This window comes from Elephantulus edwardii, unplaced genomic scaffold, assembly GCF_000299155.1.
Source record: "Elephantulus edwardii isolate Elephantulus edwardi_28Jun2011 unplaced genomic scaffold, EleEdw1.0 scaffold00044, whole genome shotgun sequence".
Lineage (NCBI taxonomy): Eukaryota > Metazoa > Chordata > Mammalia > Macroscelidea > Macroscelididae > Elephantulus > Elephantulus edwardii.
In genome coordinates this window covers 17,775,286-17,790,418 of record NW_006399794.1, presented here as the reverse complement: position 1 = coordinate 17,790,418, position 15,133 = coordinate 17,775,286, and the positions used below count along the sequence as shown (strand labels likewise).

At 42.6% G+C, this 15,133-nt stretch overlaps 1 protein-coding gene across 1 annotated transcript; it reads right to left on the bottom strand.

The window, feature by feature from the left end:
* Positions 1 to 2,839: 2,839 nt before the first annotated feature.
* Positions 2,840 to 6,751, bottom strand: LOC102844998 (roquin-1-like). Its single transcript, XM_006885740.1, has 3 exons — positions 6,739 to 6,751; positions 3,812 to 4,656; positions 2,840 to 3,724 (listed from the first exon to the last, which is right to left on the bottom strand). Exons 2-3 carry the CDS (start codon positions 4,622 to 4,624, stop codon positions 2,840 to 2,842), a joined length of 1,698 nt encoding a protein of 565 aa, XP_006885802.1. The 5' UTR covers positions 4,625 to 4,656; positions 6,739 to 6,751.
* Between the last annotated feature and the right edge of the window lie 8,382 nt (positions 6,752 to 15,133).

The window sequence follows — 15,133 nt, the reverse complement described above, 5'->3', positions numbered from 1 at the left end:
CTATTTTGTCTCCATACCTTTTCAATCTGTATGCAGAACAGATCATCCAAGACGCTGGGCTGTATGAGGAGGAATGTGACATCAGGATTGGTGGAAGAATCATCTACAACCTGTGTTATGTGTATGACACAACCCTGCTTGCTGAAACTGAGGAGGACCTGAAGCGCTTGCTGCAGAAGGTCAAGGACTGCAGTCTTCAATATGGATCGAAGCTCAACATCAAGAAAACAAAGATTCTCACCACTGGGCCAATTGGCAGAATCAGTATGGAAGATGAAGAGATTGAGACAGTTAACAGTTTTAGTTTACTTGGTTCCACGGTCAACACTTTTGGTAACAGCAGCCAGGAAATCAGAAGATGAATTGCATTGGGAAAGTCAGCTGTGAGGGTCCTCTCAAGAGTACTGAAGAGCAATGATGTCAAGCTGGAGACTAAGGTGTGCCTGATCCAGGCTATAGTCTTTGCAGTTACGTGCTATGCATCAGAGAGTTGGACAGTGAATAGGGATGTCAGAAAGAGAATTGATGCCTTTGAGCTGTGGTGCTGGAGAAGAGTGTTGAATATAACATGGACTGCTAGGAGAACAAACAGATTTGTCCTGGAGAAGGTGAAACTGGAATGTTCCTTGGAGTCAAGGATTCTGAAGCTTCGTCTGACACACTTTGGGCATGTTGCAAGGAGGGACTGGTCCTTGGAGAGGGACATCATGTTTGGTAGAGTGGAGGGACGGTGCAGGAGAGGAAGACCCTCGATGAGATGGATTGATTCTGTGAGTGGAGTGGTGGGAACGAGTGGTTCGAGACGGCAAGGTTGGCACAGGATAGAACGGCGTTTAGGGCTCTTGTACATAGGGTCACTATGAGTCGCAAGCAACTTGATGGCACATAACAACAATAACAACAAACTCTTGGCGATGCATTCACCAAGTCCTCATAGGCCAGCTTACTTTTTTGCCCATGGCCTGAGATGCCCCTTTGCTTGAGCATCCTCATTCTTGAGACAAACCAAGCCCTACCTCTCAGAAATGTGCATCCTGGAGGTTGAATCTCACTCGGAGGCAAGAGAGAAGGAGGAATATTTATATGTCCTTTTAGAACTACTGAAGTATAGAGCTTGAGTCAGATTTATCTCTGTTCCCTCATATCCATCCCTACCTGACTCCACCTCAGTTCCAGCACAGGGCCTAACACCATCAATCCCAGGAAGCATGGATTAATCAGAGATTCTGAAATAGTTGCCTTATTACTTCCTTGGCATGTCATCAATGAGCAAAACATAGGCCCAAATACCACTCATTTCTCATCCCCCCTCGTCCTTGCCTGAAACTCTAGGCTACGTGCACATGAACTATTCATAGTTCCTTGAATGTGTGCCAAACTGTCTCACCCAGTATGCCTTTGTACATGCTGTTCCCTCCACCCAAAGCTCTTCCTCAATCAGGCCAGCTTGATGAACTCCCACTCATCTCTCCTTCCTTTAAGGCTCCGTGAGTACAAATACTGCCTCCTCTGGGAAGCTTCTTGGACTGGCCTTGGAAAGCCTACCTCATCTGTTCCCCCTTTCCCCATCTATGCAGGCCTATTTATACCACTTAGTACAGAGTGTTATGCTGTGCATCCACTATTAGGCACTATTTCTTAAAGAACTGCGCCCATCCCTCCATCCCTTCAATGCTTCACCATGACTTGGCACCAACGGACTATCAGGATGTAATTTCCCCTCTACTCACACCACCTTTTGGAAACAGAAAGATACCTGAATAGACTGTAGGGCCTTGAATACCAGGCTAAGGAGAATGGCTTAGCCAGATTTGCATTACTGAATGACTCTGGGACATGCCATTTAAAGACAAGATAGTGATTTTACACTTTGGTCCTCTCCAAGTTCAGAGAGTGGGGTTTCATTTCTAGCAGGAACATAGAGGATGGAGCCTTTCTCTGAAGTCACTGTTATCCTCCCCTACATTCACCCTGAAAGTCTGAAGACCCCTTCCACAGGGTCTGGAATCTACCCCTGCTCCTGGAGGACCAAGCCCAAACCTCAATCCCTGTTATGTAAGTGAATTATCCTCTGCCCCAAACCAGTGCCAGCCAGATCTCCTCCTCCTCCTAATTGATTTAATCTTCTCATACCAGAGAGCTGGACTAGGGTTGGGGAGACGTTGTTGATCAGAAGCCAACACAACAGTGACGTGGGCTCGTTAATTACAGTGAATCTGGGTCATGGATTGGCTTTAAGTGGTTCTGAGTCTCCTTCTCCCCCATTTGGGTCTCTGAAGGGAAGAGATATTTTTTAGTTCATCTTCATCTTCAAACCCTGTTCTGGGAAAAGTAGGGCAAGTTGAGGGTCCCATATGACCCTACCTTTCTCACAAGTCCCTTACTTTCCCTCTGTAACCCTGAGTTTTGAGCAGAATTCCCTGTATTCTAATCCCATACAGGACCTGCTGTAAAACAGCTAAACCTTATTTGTTAAGGAAAGAAGAGATTATTTAATTTTCAAGTAGAAGGAATCTTTGAGTTGCCTTTCTTTATTTACTTTCCATACCAGCCTAATCTTCTTTGCAACTTCTTTGGTAAAACCTGTCCAGACTCTACTTGCACACCACTATAGATGGGAAACTCATTCCCCTCAGATAGTCCTCTCCTTGTGAGGTGATAGCTTCTTCCAGAAGAAAATATTCTCTTATATGGGGCAGGGGAGCTTATGGTGGGACTCACCTCTGCCTCTGGGGCCACAAGGCATGCTCCTGGACAGCCAGCTAGATTCTGGTACATGAAAATTACCACTTGTGAGTAATTTCTTTTTCTTTTCTTTTTTTTTTTAATGTAGGACTCTTCACATTTTAGGAAGCAGAACTGGTGTAACTCCTGATCTTTGGGCGTCATTGTTATCCCCTCCTCCGTCGGGGTCCTCTGCTAGGTTCAGGGAGCTGGTCTTGTTTGATAGGAGGCTGATATTCTCTTGTGTCAGGGCTGATCCGTTTGGTACATCACTGAATGTCAATGTAAGGTCCTCAGCTGGAACCTTGTTTTGTGATTCTGGCTGTCCATTTTCTGCTTGTTTACTGGTACTCAGTTTGCTTTTCATGTCTAGAGAACACTGGTTCTCCATACTGAGTTCTAGAGTTCTCTTCCCAATTTCCCTTTCCACTTGGTGCAATTCCAAGCTCAACTGCTCACTTGAGATCATTCCAGGCCATTTTGGAGTTGGTGGTGGAGGTTGTGGCTGGCCTGCCAGTGTGTTCGCCTCCCTCTGCAACACCAGCCTGTTACTAACAGCCTCTAGTCCACGTAGCTGGGTCTGTTGGTTGATCTGATGGTTCAGTTGCTGTAATTCTAGTCGTAGCTGTTCTCTCTCAGCAGATGGAAGGGGTTTTCCATGACTGGTCACATCTGACATTGACATTCTCTCCCTCTCCCTGAAGTGTCCCTGAGAAGGTATGTTTTGATGAGGTGAATACGGGGAGCCTCCCCAGCCACCATGGGTTCCATATGGACTATAATCTGAAATGTTAATGGACTTTGTGAGAGCTCCCTGAGGTGCCATAGCCTGCATTGGACCAGCACCCTGATATATTGTTTTGGAAGTTCGAGAGATGGCACCAAACTGAGATACTGTTGGTCGATCTCCAAATGGGATGAGGTCATCATCACTGGTTTCTGCTGCTCTTCTCTGAAGATCCAACCTCTGGTCTCTCATTCCTTTACTGTCCACATTCAAGTATGCCATGATATCTGGAGGACAGCCACCTGGACAACTGACTGGAAGAGACTGATATTTGCTCCCATTCCAAAGAAGGGTGACCATCATTTCCACACTTCCTGCTGCCACATCTTTGGGTTTTGCATCTTTGGTTCCAATGTAGGAACCAATGGTGTCACAAGACCAAGGAGAGTATTGGCTATAATCATTTCCTTTGTATTTCCCAGCTATCTTCAAGTCTTCATCTAAAAATTCCTCCTGATGGAAGGTAGGAGGCAATGTTGGTGAAGGTGCAAAAGGAGGTGGAGAGATGACTTTTCTTTCCTCTAGCTGGGCCATTATTTCCTTTCTTCTGCGATGCAATTCATCTAGACTAGGATGAGGCTGGGGAGGAGGTGGAAGCCGGCTATAAGGAGGCTCTCTGAGGTATGAAGGTCTGATCTGAGAGGGATGAGGAGCCACTGGATAGTAACCCTCTATCTGTTGATATCTTTCTCTGGATTCTGGAACATAAGATGGTACTGCTGCAGGTGAAATTTCAATGGGTATAGGACTTTCTCGAAAGATCTCCTCTCTTGTATAAGACTGAGCAGGGTATAGGCGATGGTTGTCATAGTGTGGCTGATACATAGGTGGGTACTGCTGTGGTTGTGTGCCATAATGGGAATTTACACCACGATCTTGGAGGTAGGGCAGATAATGATCCAAGTAAGGAGGAGCAGGTTCAGGAGCAGATGGCGGAGGCCGAACAAAGCAGGACACACAAGGTGGTGGAGTATAGTACATACCCTGCTGATAAGGTGTGGGTTCAAATAGTGGAGCAGCTCCTCGAGGATCCTGGTAATAAACATCTGCTTGTTGTGCTGGATATAACTGAGAGCCTCGTGGTACCATCTGAAGTGGTTTGGTGACAGGCATGGGAGGCAGGTCTGTTGGACCCCTTGAAGGTAGGACATACGTAGATTAATGGAAAAGACATACCAACTTGAATATATAGCACATCAAAGGTATGGGATGTGGGAAGTAGGAGCAGTTGTTTTTTCTTTATACACCTTTATAAGTACAGAGATGGAGAAATCTAACACATGCTTGCTGAGTTCCTTTCTCCTCTAACAGAGTCATCTCCAAAAACTGGCTCAAGATGAGATTTTACTTTCTCTTTATGAAGACCCCACAATTGCTTTTCTGAGTGATGTTAGGCAAATCACATAATATTTATGGACTTCCTTAAGTTTGAAATAGAATTTCTATTTCTAGTTTTGTTAGGTGCTCTAAAGTCAACTGCAATATATAGTGACTCTATGAACAGCATATCCGAACCTTGTCTTATCCTGTGCCGATCTCACTATCTCTGATGGATTGAGCCAATTATTACAGTCACTGTGTTAATACATCTTGTTGAGGATTTTTTCTCTTTCTCTGACCTTCAACATTTTCCAGCATAAAGTCTTTTCCCAACGACTGGCTTCTCCTGACATATCCAAAGTATGTGAGTGAGTTTAAGCATCTTTGCTTCTGAAGTGCATCCTTGCTGTGCTTCCTTCAAGACAGATCTGTTTGTTATTTTGGCAGTACATGAAGTCAGAGTACTCCTTAGAGGCAAAGATTATAAAGCTTCAGCTCACTCTGGACATGTTGCTAGGAGAGGCTACTCCTTGGAGGGGAAAGGTTGGAAAGGTGGAGAGATGGTAAAAGAGAGGTAGACCCTCAGCCGAATGGGTTGACATAGTGACTGCAGCAGTGGGCTCACGTATGTCAGAGATTGTGAGGATGGCACAGGGTACATCAGGGTTCAGATCTGCTGTTCATAGGGTCACTTTGAGTCAAACTTGACTTGATAGAACCTGCCAACAATATGAGATATTTCAGTATTTTTCTCCAACACCATAATTCAAAGGCATAGATTCTTCTCCAATCTTCCTTATTCATTGTCCAACTTTCAGATGTATAGGAAGTAATTGAAAATACCATAGCTTCAATCAGGTGCACCTTCATCTTTAAACTGATATCCTTGCTCTTTAGCACTTTGGAGAGGTCCTTGATGGCAGTTTTCTCCAATGCAACATGTCCTTTGATTTCTTGACTGCTATTAATATGGGTGTTGATTGTGGATTTAAGTAAAAAGAAATCATTGACAACTCCAGTATTTTCTCCATCTATTATCATCTTTTGTCTATCTGTGTTTCATTGACTATGCAAAGGCGTTTGACTGTGTGGATCATGACAAACTGTGGCTGACTCTGAGAAGAATGGGAATCTCAGAACACTTCATCGTTCTAATGCAAAACCTATACTTGGACCAGGAGGTAGTTGTCAGAACAGAGCAAGGGAACACTGCATGGTTCAAAATTGGGAAGGGCGTATACCAGGGATGTGTCCTGTCTCCGTACCTTTTCAACCTGTATGCAGAACAGATTATCCGGGAGTCTGGGCTCTATGAGGAGAAATGTGGGGTCAAGATTGGTGGACGGTTTATCAACAATCTGCGTTATGCGGATGACACAACCCTGCTTGCTGAAACTGAGGAGGACCTGAAGCATCTGGGGCAGAGGGTCAAGGACTGCAGCCTCCAATATGGATTGAGGCTCAATGTCAAGAAGACAAATATTCTCACCACTGGACCAATTGGCAGCATCAGGATGGATGGTGAAGAGATTGAGATTGTTCACAGCTTTAGTTTGCTTGGCTCCACAGTCAACACTCTTGGCACCAGTAGCCAGGAAATTAAAAGGCGCATTGCCATGGGAAAGTCTGCTGTTAGGGACCTCTCCAAAGTACTGAAGAGCAATGGTGTCTCTCTGGAGACTAAGGTGTGTTTGATACAGACCATAGTCTTCACAATCACTTGTTATGCATCAGAGAGTTGGACAATGACCAAGGAGGATTGATGCCTTTGCGCTGTGGTGCTGGAGAAGAGTATTGAGAATACCATGGACTGCTAGGAAAACAAACAGATTCCTCCTGGAAAGGGTTAAACCGGGTGGCTCCTTGGAGGCAAGGATTCTGAGGCTCCGTCTAACATACTTTGGACATGTTGTGAGGAGAGACTGGTCCTTGGAGCAGGACATCATGCTTGGGCGGGTGGAGGGACAGCGCAGGAGGGGAAGGCCCTCTATGAGGTGGATTGATTCAGTGATTGGGATAATCGGGATGGGAGTTTCAGAGACAGTGTGATTGGCACAAGACAGAGCAGAGTTTAGGGCTGTTGTACTTAGGGTCGCTATGAGTCGCAAGCCACTCGACGGCACATAACAACAACAACAACAATATTATCATCTTGCTGAACTGAGGAGGACCTGGGGCATTTTTGTACAAAAGGTGAAGGATTACAGCCTTAAATATGGACTGAAGCTCAATATCAAGAAAACAAAGATTCTCATCACTGGACCAAATCATGATAGATGGTGAAGAGACTGAGATTGTTAACAACTTCAGTTGCTTGGCTTCACAATCAATACTCTTGGTTCCAGCATCCAGGAAATCAAAAGACAAATTGCATTGGGAAAGTCTGTTGTCAGGGACCTCTCCAGAGTACTGAAGAGCAATGATGTCAGTCTGGAGACTAAGATGTGCATGATCCAGACTATGGCCTTCACAATTACTTGCTATGCATCAGAGAGCTGAACAATGACTAGGGATGATAAAAGGAGAATTGATGCCTTTGAGTTGTGGTACTGGAGAAGAGTCTTGAATATACCTAGGAGAACAAACAAGTTCATCCAGAAGAAGGTGAAACCAGGCTGCTCCTTGGAGGCAGACATTCCGAACCTCCACCTGACATACTTTGGGCATGTTGCAAGGAAGAACTAGTCATTGGAGAGGGACATAGTGCTTGGGAGGGTGGAAGGACAGTGCAAGAGTGGAAGACCCTTGATGAGATGAATTGACTTAGTGGCTGGAGTAACAGGGCTAGGTGTGCCAGAAACAATAAGGTTGGCTCAGGATAGAGAAGTGTTCAGAGCTGTTGTACATAGGGTCGCTATGAGTCACAAGCAACTCTGTTTGTTATTTTGGCAATACATGAAGTCAGAATAACAACATCATAATCTTGTCTTCTGGTCTGGAGGTTTTGTTTTCCTGATATTGAAATATAACCTATATAGAAGGCTGTGGTCTTTGATCTTCTGCTTCAAGTCCTGTTCACTTTCTGCAAGCAAGGTTGTGATACCTTCATAATGCAGGTTATTAATGAGTCTTCCTCCAATCTTGATGCCACATTGTTCTTCATATAGTTCAAATTAAATAAATATAGAGAAAGGTTACAACTCTGACACAAACCTTTCCTGATTTTATACCATGTAGTGTTCCCTTGTTCTGTTCAAACAACTGCTTGTTGATTTATGCATCGGTTTCACATGAGTACAATTAAGTGTTCTGGGATTCTTTCTTTTAATTTTAGTTATAATCTGTTATGATCCACAAAATCAAATGCTTTTGCATAGTCAATATTAACACAAGCAAGCATCTTCCTGGTATTCTCTGCTTTCAACCAAGATCCATCTGACATCAGTAATGATATTCTTTGTGCCATAGCCTGAAGCCAGATTGAATTTCTAGGAGTTCCCTGCCTACACATTTACTCCATCTCACCCTGGGATCTTTCTCTCCTGTGCTGTCCCTTTACCCTTCTAAGCGTGATGTCTGTCTCCACAGACTAGGCCTTTCTGGCCACATGTCCAAAGTATGTGAGGCAGAGCTTTAACATCCTTGTCTCCAAGGAACAGCCTGGTTTTACCCTCTCCAGGACAAGATAATCTGTTTGTTCTCCTGGCAATCCATGGGATGCCCAAGACTCTTCTCCAGCACAACTCAAAGGCATTGATTCTTCTCCTGTCATCCTAGTAATTGTCCAGCTCTTTGATGCATAGCAAGTAATTGTGAAGACCATGGCCTGAATCAGGTGCATCTTAGCCTCCAGACTGACATCTTTAGCACTTTATCCAATAATGTACGATATTGTTGATAATTCCCAAATATTGTTGAGTTTTTGTCCAGGGGGCAACTGGAATAAATAGAGATGTCTTCCAGTTCATTATCTAGGTAGCTGTCTTCCAGATTTCTTGGCATAGATTTTGGAGCATATCCAGGGCTGCATCTGTTTGTTAAAACATGCCAATTAATATTCCATCAATAGAAACTGCTATTTTTATTAGGTGATCCTTATTTATCTTTTGATTCTTTCTATTACGCTTGATTCCTTACAATGAAAAAAGCAGAGAGTTACACATATCTTACAATTATTTTCTTTTAATTTAAACCAATTATTAACCCCATACTTTTTTACTTCAGCTTTCTCAGTTTCACCTGTAGGCAAGAAAGTCTGTGATGGGGGCCAAAGAGGAAATTCAATGCAAGAGAAATTGTAGCTAATGTTGTTATGTACAATTGAGTCAGAACTGACTCATAACTTACCCGTTAGTGGGTTTTCAGAGGCTAAAATCTCACAGGAGGGGAGATTTGCTTATCTCTTTCCTTACAGAGCAGCTGATGGATTTGAACCACTTGCCTTTGAGTTGGCAGTTATACTGGAGTAAAAGCCATGGGCATAGGTTCAAAGCCAGCTTTGCCATGAGGTTCCTGGGTGACATTGAGCAAGTCTCTTTCCCTTTTGTTTAAAAAGTCTCTTCCTAAAATTTTAACAATGAACACAACACAACATTTGAGGAGAATGCAGGTCTCGTAAAACCCCCTCATTTCTCAATTTACAGATGAAAAAATGGGTTCAGAAAGAGCACATGACTTTCTCTCAATAACATGAGGAGTGAGTAGAAAGAAAGCCAGGACTAAACTCTCAATTTCAGGACAGAGGGGGTTTTTTAACCCAAACACCACGTTTTGGACCATTTCAAAATCCTTATATGCCTCTGGAAGTGATTCCTCTCCCAACTCCAATCCTCAGGAAGGCCCTTGAGTCCTCCAAGCATTCCAGCTGGGTTACTGATTCATGCCTGGATGGGGGCTGGGCAAGCTGTATTAAGGCCAAACATTCCCAGCCTGACGGAGTTAATTATGTTCATCAGGAAAGGAGAAGAGAAAGGAACAAGGCGCTCTGGTTATCTATTGAGCTTTAATCAAATTGAGGAACGAGGAAATCCATCACCCCGAGGCCGAGGGAGTTGGAGAGCTTGGCTTGCTTGGCTTCCGCTGGCTCAGAGTCCTGTAATGGGCTGGGTGCTGTCCAAGGTGCTGACATCTTCACTTACTGCCTTGAGTTGCTAGCAGGAGCTGGGAAAGATAGTGGGATATGCGAGCTTTTGTGTGCCCCAAGATGGAGAAAAGTAAGCTTGGGCATGTTGAGAGAGGCTTAGAGCCCCAACTGTGCCCTCTGAATCTTCCACACCATTTTTCTGTGTGTCTACTTTAGGGAAAATAATCCCTTCTTATGACCATAGCTCTTGCCTGTGGTTGAAGGGTAGACAAAGAGGGGGAAGTCCTAGATCATTTGATATCTAGGGTAGAGGAGGGAAAGTTATTGATATTGAGGAGTTCTCTATAGTATGAAGAAGGTGTTGTTTCTGACTTTATGAAATCCTTAATATAGAGTGGAGATTTGAACTTACCTTTGGGAATTTATTATCTGGTGGAGAGCTGTCACTTTACCGCTAACTCTAACTCAAGTATGATATAAGGAAAACATGGTCCATATCAGAATGAAGTCTCTAGTCTGATGTGGAAGACATGGTTTTCCACTGGAATATCCTTAACCATGATGGCCCTGATTTGCAAGTGAAATCAGGGAGATAGGATGGACAGATAGGTTAGATCTGTATGCTTATCATTGAAGTTCTTCATGCTAAATATTTTATTTTTTTTCCTATCCCTTTCTACCTTCTGAGTTTTATCCCTGGCTAAATGCTTAACGTTTGACCTTATATGGTTGATTGTGCTAAAGAGTGTGTGACTTCCTAATGTTATTGATAACAGTATATGCTTATCTGTTATTTAACTTGAAGTTGAGTCATGAAGATTATTTCAGTTCCAAGCTTGAAGAATGACCAAGAGCCATAGTTTTGGGGGTTGCATGAGTATCAATCATACCAATAATATTTTAAAAATAATTTTATTTTCATTCCACATTTCTATCTATGTGATTACTATGTGATTATTTTCAAAGCGTTCTACTGTGGTAACCAGGAACTCTTGTAATTCTTCATGCCTCAGAGTAATGGAGACTGGATTCCTATAGTCGGTTACTCTGTGATGTCAGTTTGGGGAGTAAAGTGTATCTGACTCAAGCTATGGTCTTTCTGTTCACTTGCTATGTGTCTGAGAGCTAGCCAATGAATAGGGATGACAGAAGAAGAATTGATGTCTTTGAGCTGAATTGTTAGAGAAGAATGCTAAACATCCCATGGACTTCCAAACAAACAAACAAACAAACAAACAAACAAACAAACATGTCTTTGAAAGGGGGAAGCTGGAGTTCTCTTTGGAGGTAAGAATATTGAGGCTTTGCTTCATGTCCTTCCAGCATGTTGCCAAGAGGGGCTATTGCTTGGAGAGGGACATGATGCTTGGCAGGGTGGAGGGTCAGCAAAAAAGAGAAAGATCCTTGACCAGGTGTATTGACACAGTGACTGCCACAGTGGGCTCTAGTGTGTGAAGATTTTACAGCATAGGATGGGGTTTAGATCTGTTGTTCATAGGGTCGCAATAAGTTGCACTTAACTCCATGACACCTAGCAGCTGCAACAACAACATTAGTCCTTCAGCCCAATAGTCTTACTTATTCTTCACTGTTCTTTACTCCAGATGGGGAGAGACCTATAGTTGTGCTTTAGACAGAGAAAGTTCTTGATTGCAAAAAGCCAGTAGAAAATGAATGTACTAACTTTGTATATTAGAAGATAACAGAGTGGAGATGGGATAGGGATAGGGAGGTTGATTGGAATGAAGAATAAGGGAATATGGATGGAAGGAGAAAGTAGAGCAGAAGATGTAGCTTAATGTATACCTAGGTCGCTGAAGGTCACACAGCATTTGGTACAACTCTGCCATAGGTTGAATTATGTCACTCCAAAATATACAACAGCTTGACTAGGCCCTGATTCTCAGTGATTTGGTTGCTATGTATTGATGTAAGCACCACTCCCCCATGTGATCTGATGTGATCAACCGATCAATCTTAGGTGGATTAGGATAGGATGAAACAACTTTGCTCAGGTCACAGTCCTGATATGATGTAAGGGAGATTTCCCTGGAATGCCATTTGCATCATCTTTATTTTATAAGAGTTAAAAAGAGGGATAAAAGATCAGAGTAAGAGTGACCTCAGTACTACTGAGAAAGAGGAGCCAGGCATGGCTTGACTCTGTGTCTCTGCACTCAGAAGTCCCCAGACCCAGAGGAAGATTGATGCCCAGACATATGGATACTGCTAAGGAAATCAGGCCACACAGATGTTGAATGATGACAAGGGTCTTACCCCAGAGAGGAAGCCTTTCCCTAGAGCTTGTACCCTGACTAGATGCTTCTACCATCTTAAACTTTGAGAGAATAAATTTCTGTTTGTTAAAGCCATCCCATTGTGACATTTCTGTTATAGTTGTGCTAGATAACTAATAGAGACTCTCTCATGTCTTTTGCATTTGGTGAGAGATACTTTACAATCTTGGATTGTTAAAACCTGAGACAATTTGATTACAAAAACAGAGTTTATCAGTTTCTAGAGACATGCAATTATAGAAAGTAAGACTATTAAAATCCTAACATCTTTGTGGAGCAGAATTATAATGTGTTAAAATTATAGAACTGTAATGTTCTGTAATGTGTTAAAACTATAGAAGTTTAGAGCTGTAGAGCCAAAGATCTCTATTATAGAGCCATAAAACCCAAGAATCTCAGCATCAGAAAAAAAAAAGACATTAGTTTACCAATCTCCTATATTTGTGCTGACTATGGTTTTGGGGATATTCTCATATTTTATTCAATTTAATTCCTGCCACAAATCTTAAGCTGTTCTGTCTCATCCCTACCCAGTGCAGTACTTCTGGCAGAGGTTTATCAAGCACTAGCTTACATAACCCTTCTAACTGGACAGTCACTACTTCTGTGCACAGCTCAACCCCCTGCTAAAAAGTTCTTCCTTACATGAGCTGCTCTCTATCTCTCATTAATGTCCCCACATTGGTCCAGTTTATGTCCTCTGAGCTACATTGAATAAGTCTAATCTCTTGTTCACATGACAGCTTTTCAGATGATTGAAGACAGTTCTTATTTCTTTCTTCTCTAGGATAAGCTGGTTTGTTCGTCATGTAGCTAGAAATGGGACAGCAAATCAAAGATTATTTAAGCTGGAAAGGCCCTCAGAGGTCACCTTGTCCAAAAATTGTCTTTTGCTACAAGGCAATAGAGCACTATGGTGAGAGCCTGGGTTTTGGGGAGAGACAAATCCGACTTCAAAAATCTTAGGATCCATCACTAACTTGTGTAATCACAGGCAAATGATTGAATATGTCTGGATCTTGGTCTGTTTGGCCATAAAATAAGAACAACAATAATACTGAACTAACAAAGTTGATATGAGAATTGAATAAGATAAGACAAGGGAAGCTCTTATGGTGATTAGAGCACAATAAGCAGTCAATCAATGTTAGTTATAATTATTGGAGGCTGAGAAGGGGCAGAGATTTGCTCGTGATCACATAGCAACCCAAGGAAGAGCTGAGGTTAGCCTTAGAACTCCTCTTTTCTTGTTCATAACCCTTTTCCATTCCACTCTTCTACCTTTCCTTCTTCAGAAAAGGAAATAATGCAGAGAGAGCCAGCTACTGTACTTTTCTCATGGAATCAAGAAGCAAGCAAAAGAATACTTATCTATGAGTAGAGTAAAACTATAGGATAATATTTTATTCTCTTATAATCACAAGCTGGCTGATACAGCATCAAGCACCATGTCCTTCTAAGCAGGAAAAATGTTTGAGAGCAAAAAGTCTTATATCTTTTGCTTTACTGGTAGTGTAGTTTGTTAAGAGTTAGGGTACTAATTTCACCTGGGAAAACACTTTGCAGCCCAGAGGGGAGCAAATGACAGGAAAATATCTTCTAACAGAACAAGAAGGCAAGCAGCTTTAACCCAAGATCACCAGTAAGGTGATAAAGTGTCCTCCCTTTCCCCCTTCACATCAACGCCCCTGTTCAGCATGAAGAAGCCAGAGAGTCTGCATCCAGTTCCCAAATCAATAAGACAGTTGGTTTAATTGCCATTGGAAAATGCTTACCATTCCCCTGTAGCATTTGGTCCCCACTGGATCCTTGTCATTTCCTTCACCTGCTCCCCCCACCAACCAAATTGTGCAGCTCTGCAACTACATCCCTTCCCATCCTCACCTTTCTGCCCCCAACCCTCACCTTCTTGTACCCCCATTATGTTTTCCTCAATAAAATAAAAAAAGAGTTAGGGTACTAATTTTAAGAGCTATGGTTCAAAACTACCAGTCTCTCTACAGGAGAAAGGTAGACAATCTCCCATAAATAGTTATAGCCTTAGAAACTTGATGGACGGTCACCAAAGCTCAGAATCAACTTGATGGTCATGGGGGTTTTTGTTAGTTTTATCTAGGAAAAAAACTTTCCCAGAAGACATACTCTACATCTCATTGGCTAAAAATGAGATCACATACTCCTTTTTAGTTGCTTGACCAGCAAACAGAAAGGAATTTCTATGACTACATTAGAATATACCTATGTCTGGACATCTTGCTGTTGGAACAAGGGAAAAAGCGAAGATGGCTCTGAAGAGGTAACCAAGGGTGCTTGCCACATTCACCCTCTGCCATCTCTCTTGATTGCATTCCTTATCATCTTTCAAGAAGTTTTTTTTTGGTTGCACTCCCTTCACCAGAACATTCTCTTCTACTTCTATTATCCAATTGAGTATTCCCCAATTCAAGTAGAGTTCTGTTTTACCAAGGTCGTTCATCTTTTCATGCTCAAACCTTGTCTTCACAGAGCTACTTGTGAGTCTGGGTTTTCATGACTTGTGAATTTCATAAAGTTGCTATGAGTTCTAATCTACTTGGTGGCACCTAATGACAACACCACCTGTGAATCAGTTGCTTGTGTACCAGGCTTTATTCTAGGCACTTGTAGCAGTCAACTTCCAATATGGTGCCCAGAAATTGCTAAATCCTGGTCTTAACTCTTTATTTTGCATATTCCCTTTGGACATTGTCAGGATTATCTGTGTGACCAATAGATTATGGTAAAAGTGATGACATACCAATTCTAAGTAGCTTTTGAAAGGCACAATTGCTTCCATCTTGGTCATACACATGCTTTCCTTTGGATCATGGACTTCAGGGGATGCTAAAGCTAGCTGTCATGTCATGAGTAGTCCTGTAGAGTAACCTCTGTAGAAGGTAACTGAGATCTACAGTCATCAAGCAATGAAAGGTGCCCCAAACCACCTGAGTGACCTTGAAAATG

Coding starts and splice junctions, on each gene's coding strand:
- LOC102844998 (XM_006885740.1), bottom strand. CDS start 4,624: ATGCCTGTCACCAAACCACTTCAGATGGTACCACGAGGCTCTCAGTTA. Junction 3,725..3,811: donor CAGCAGGAAGTGTGGAAATG/ATGGTCACCCTT, acceptor ATCATGGCATAC/TTGAATGTGGACAGTAAAGG.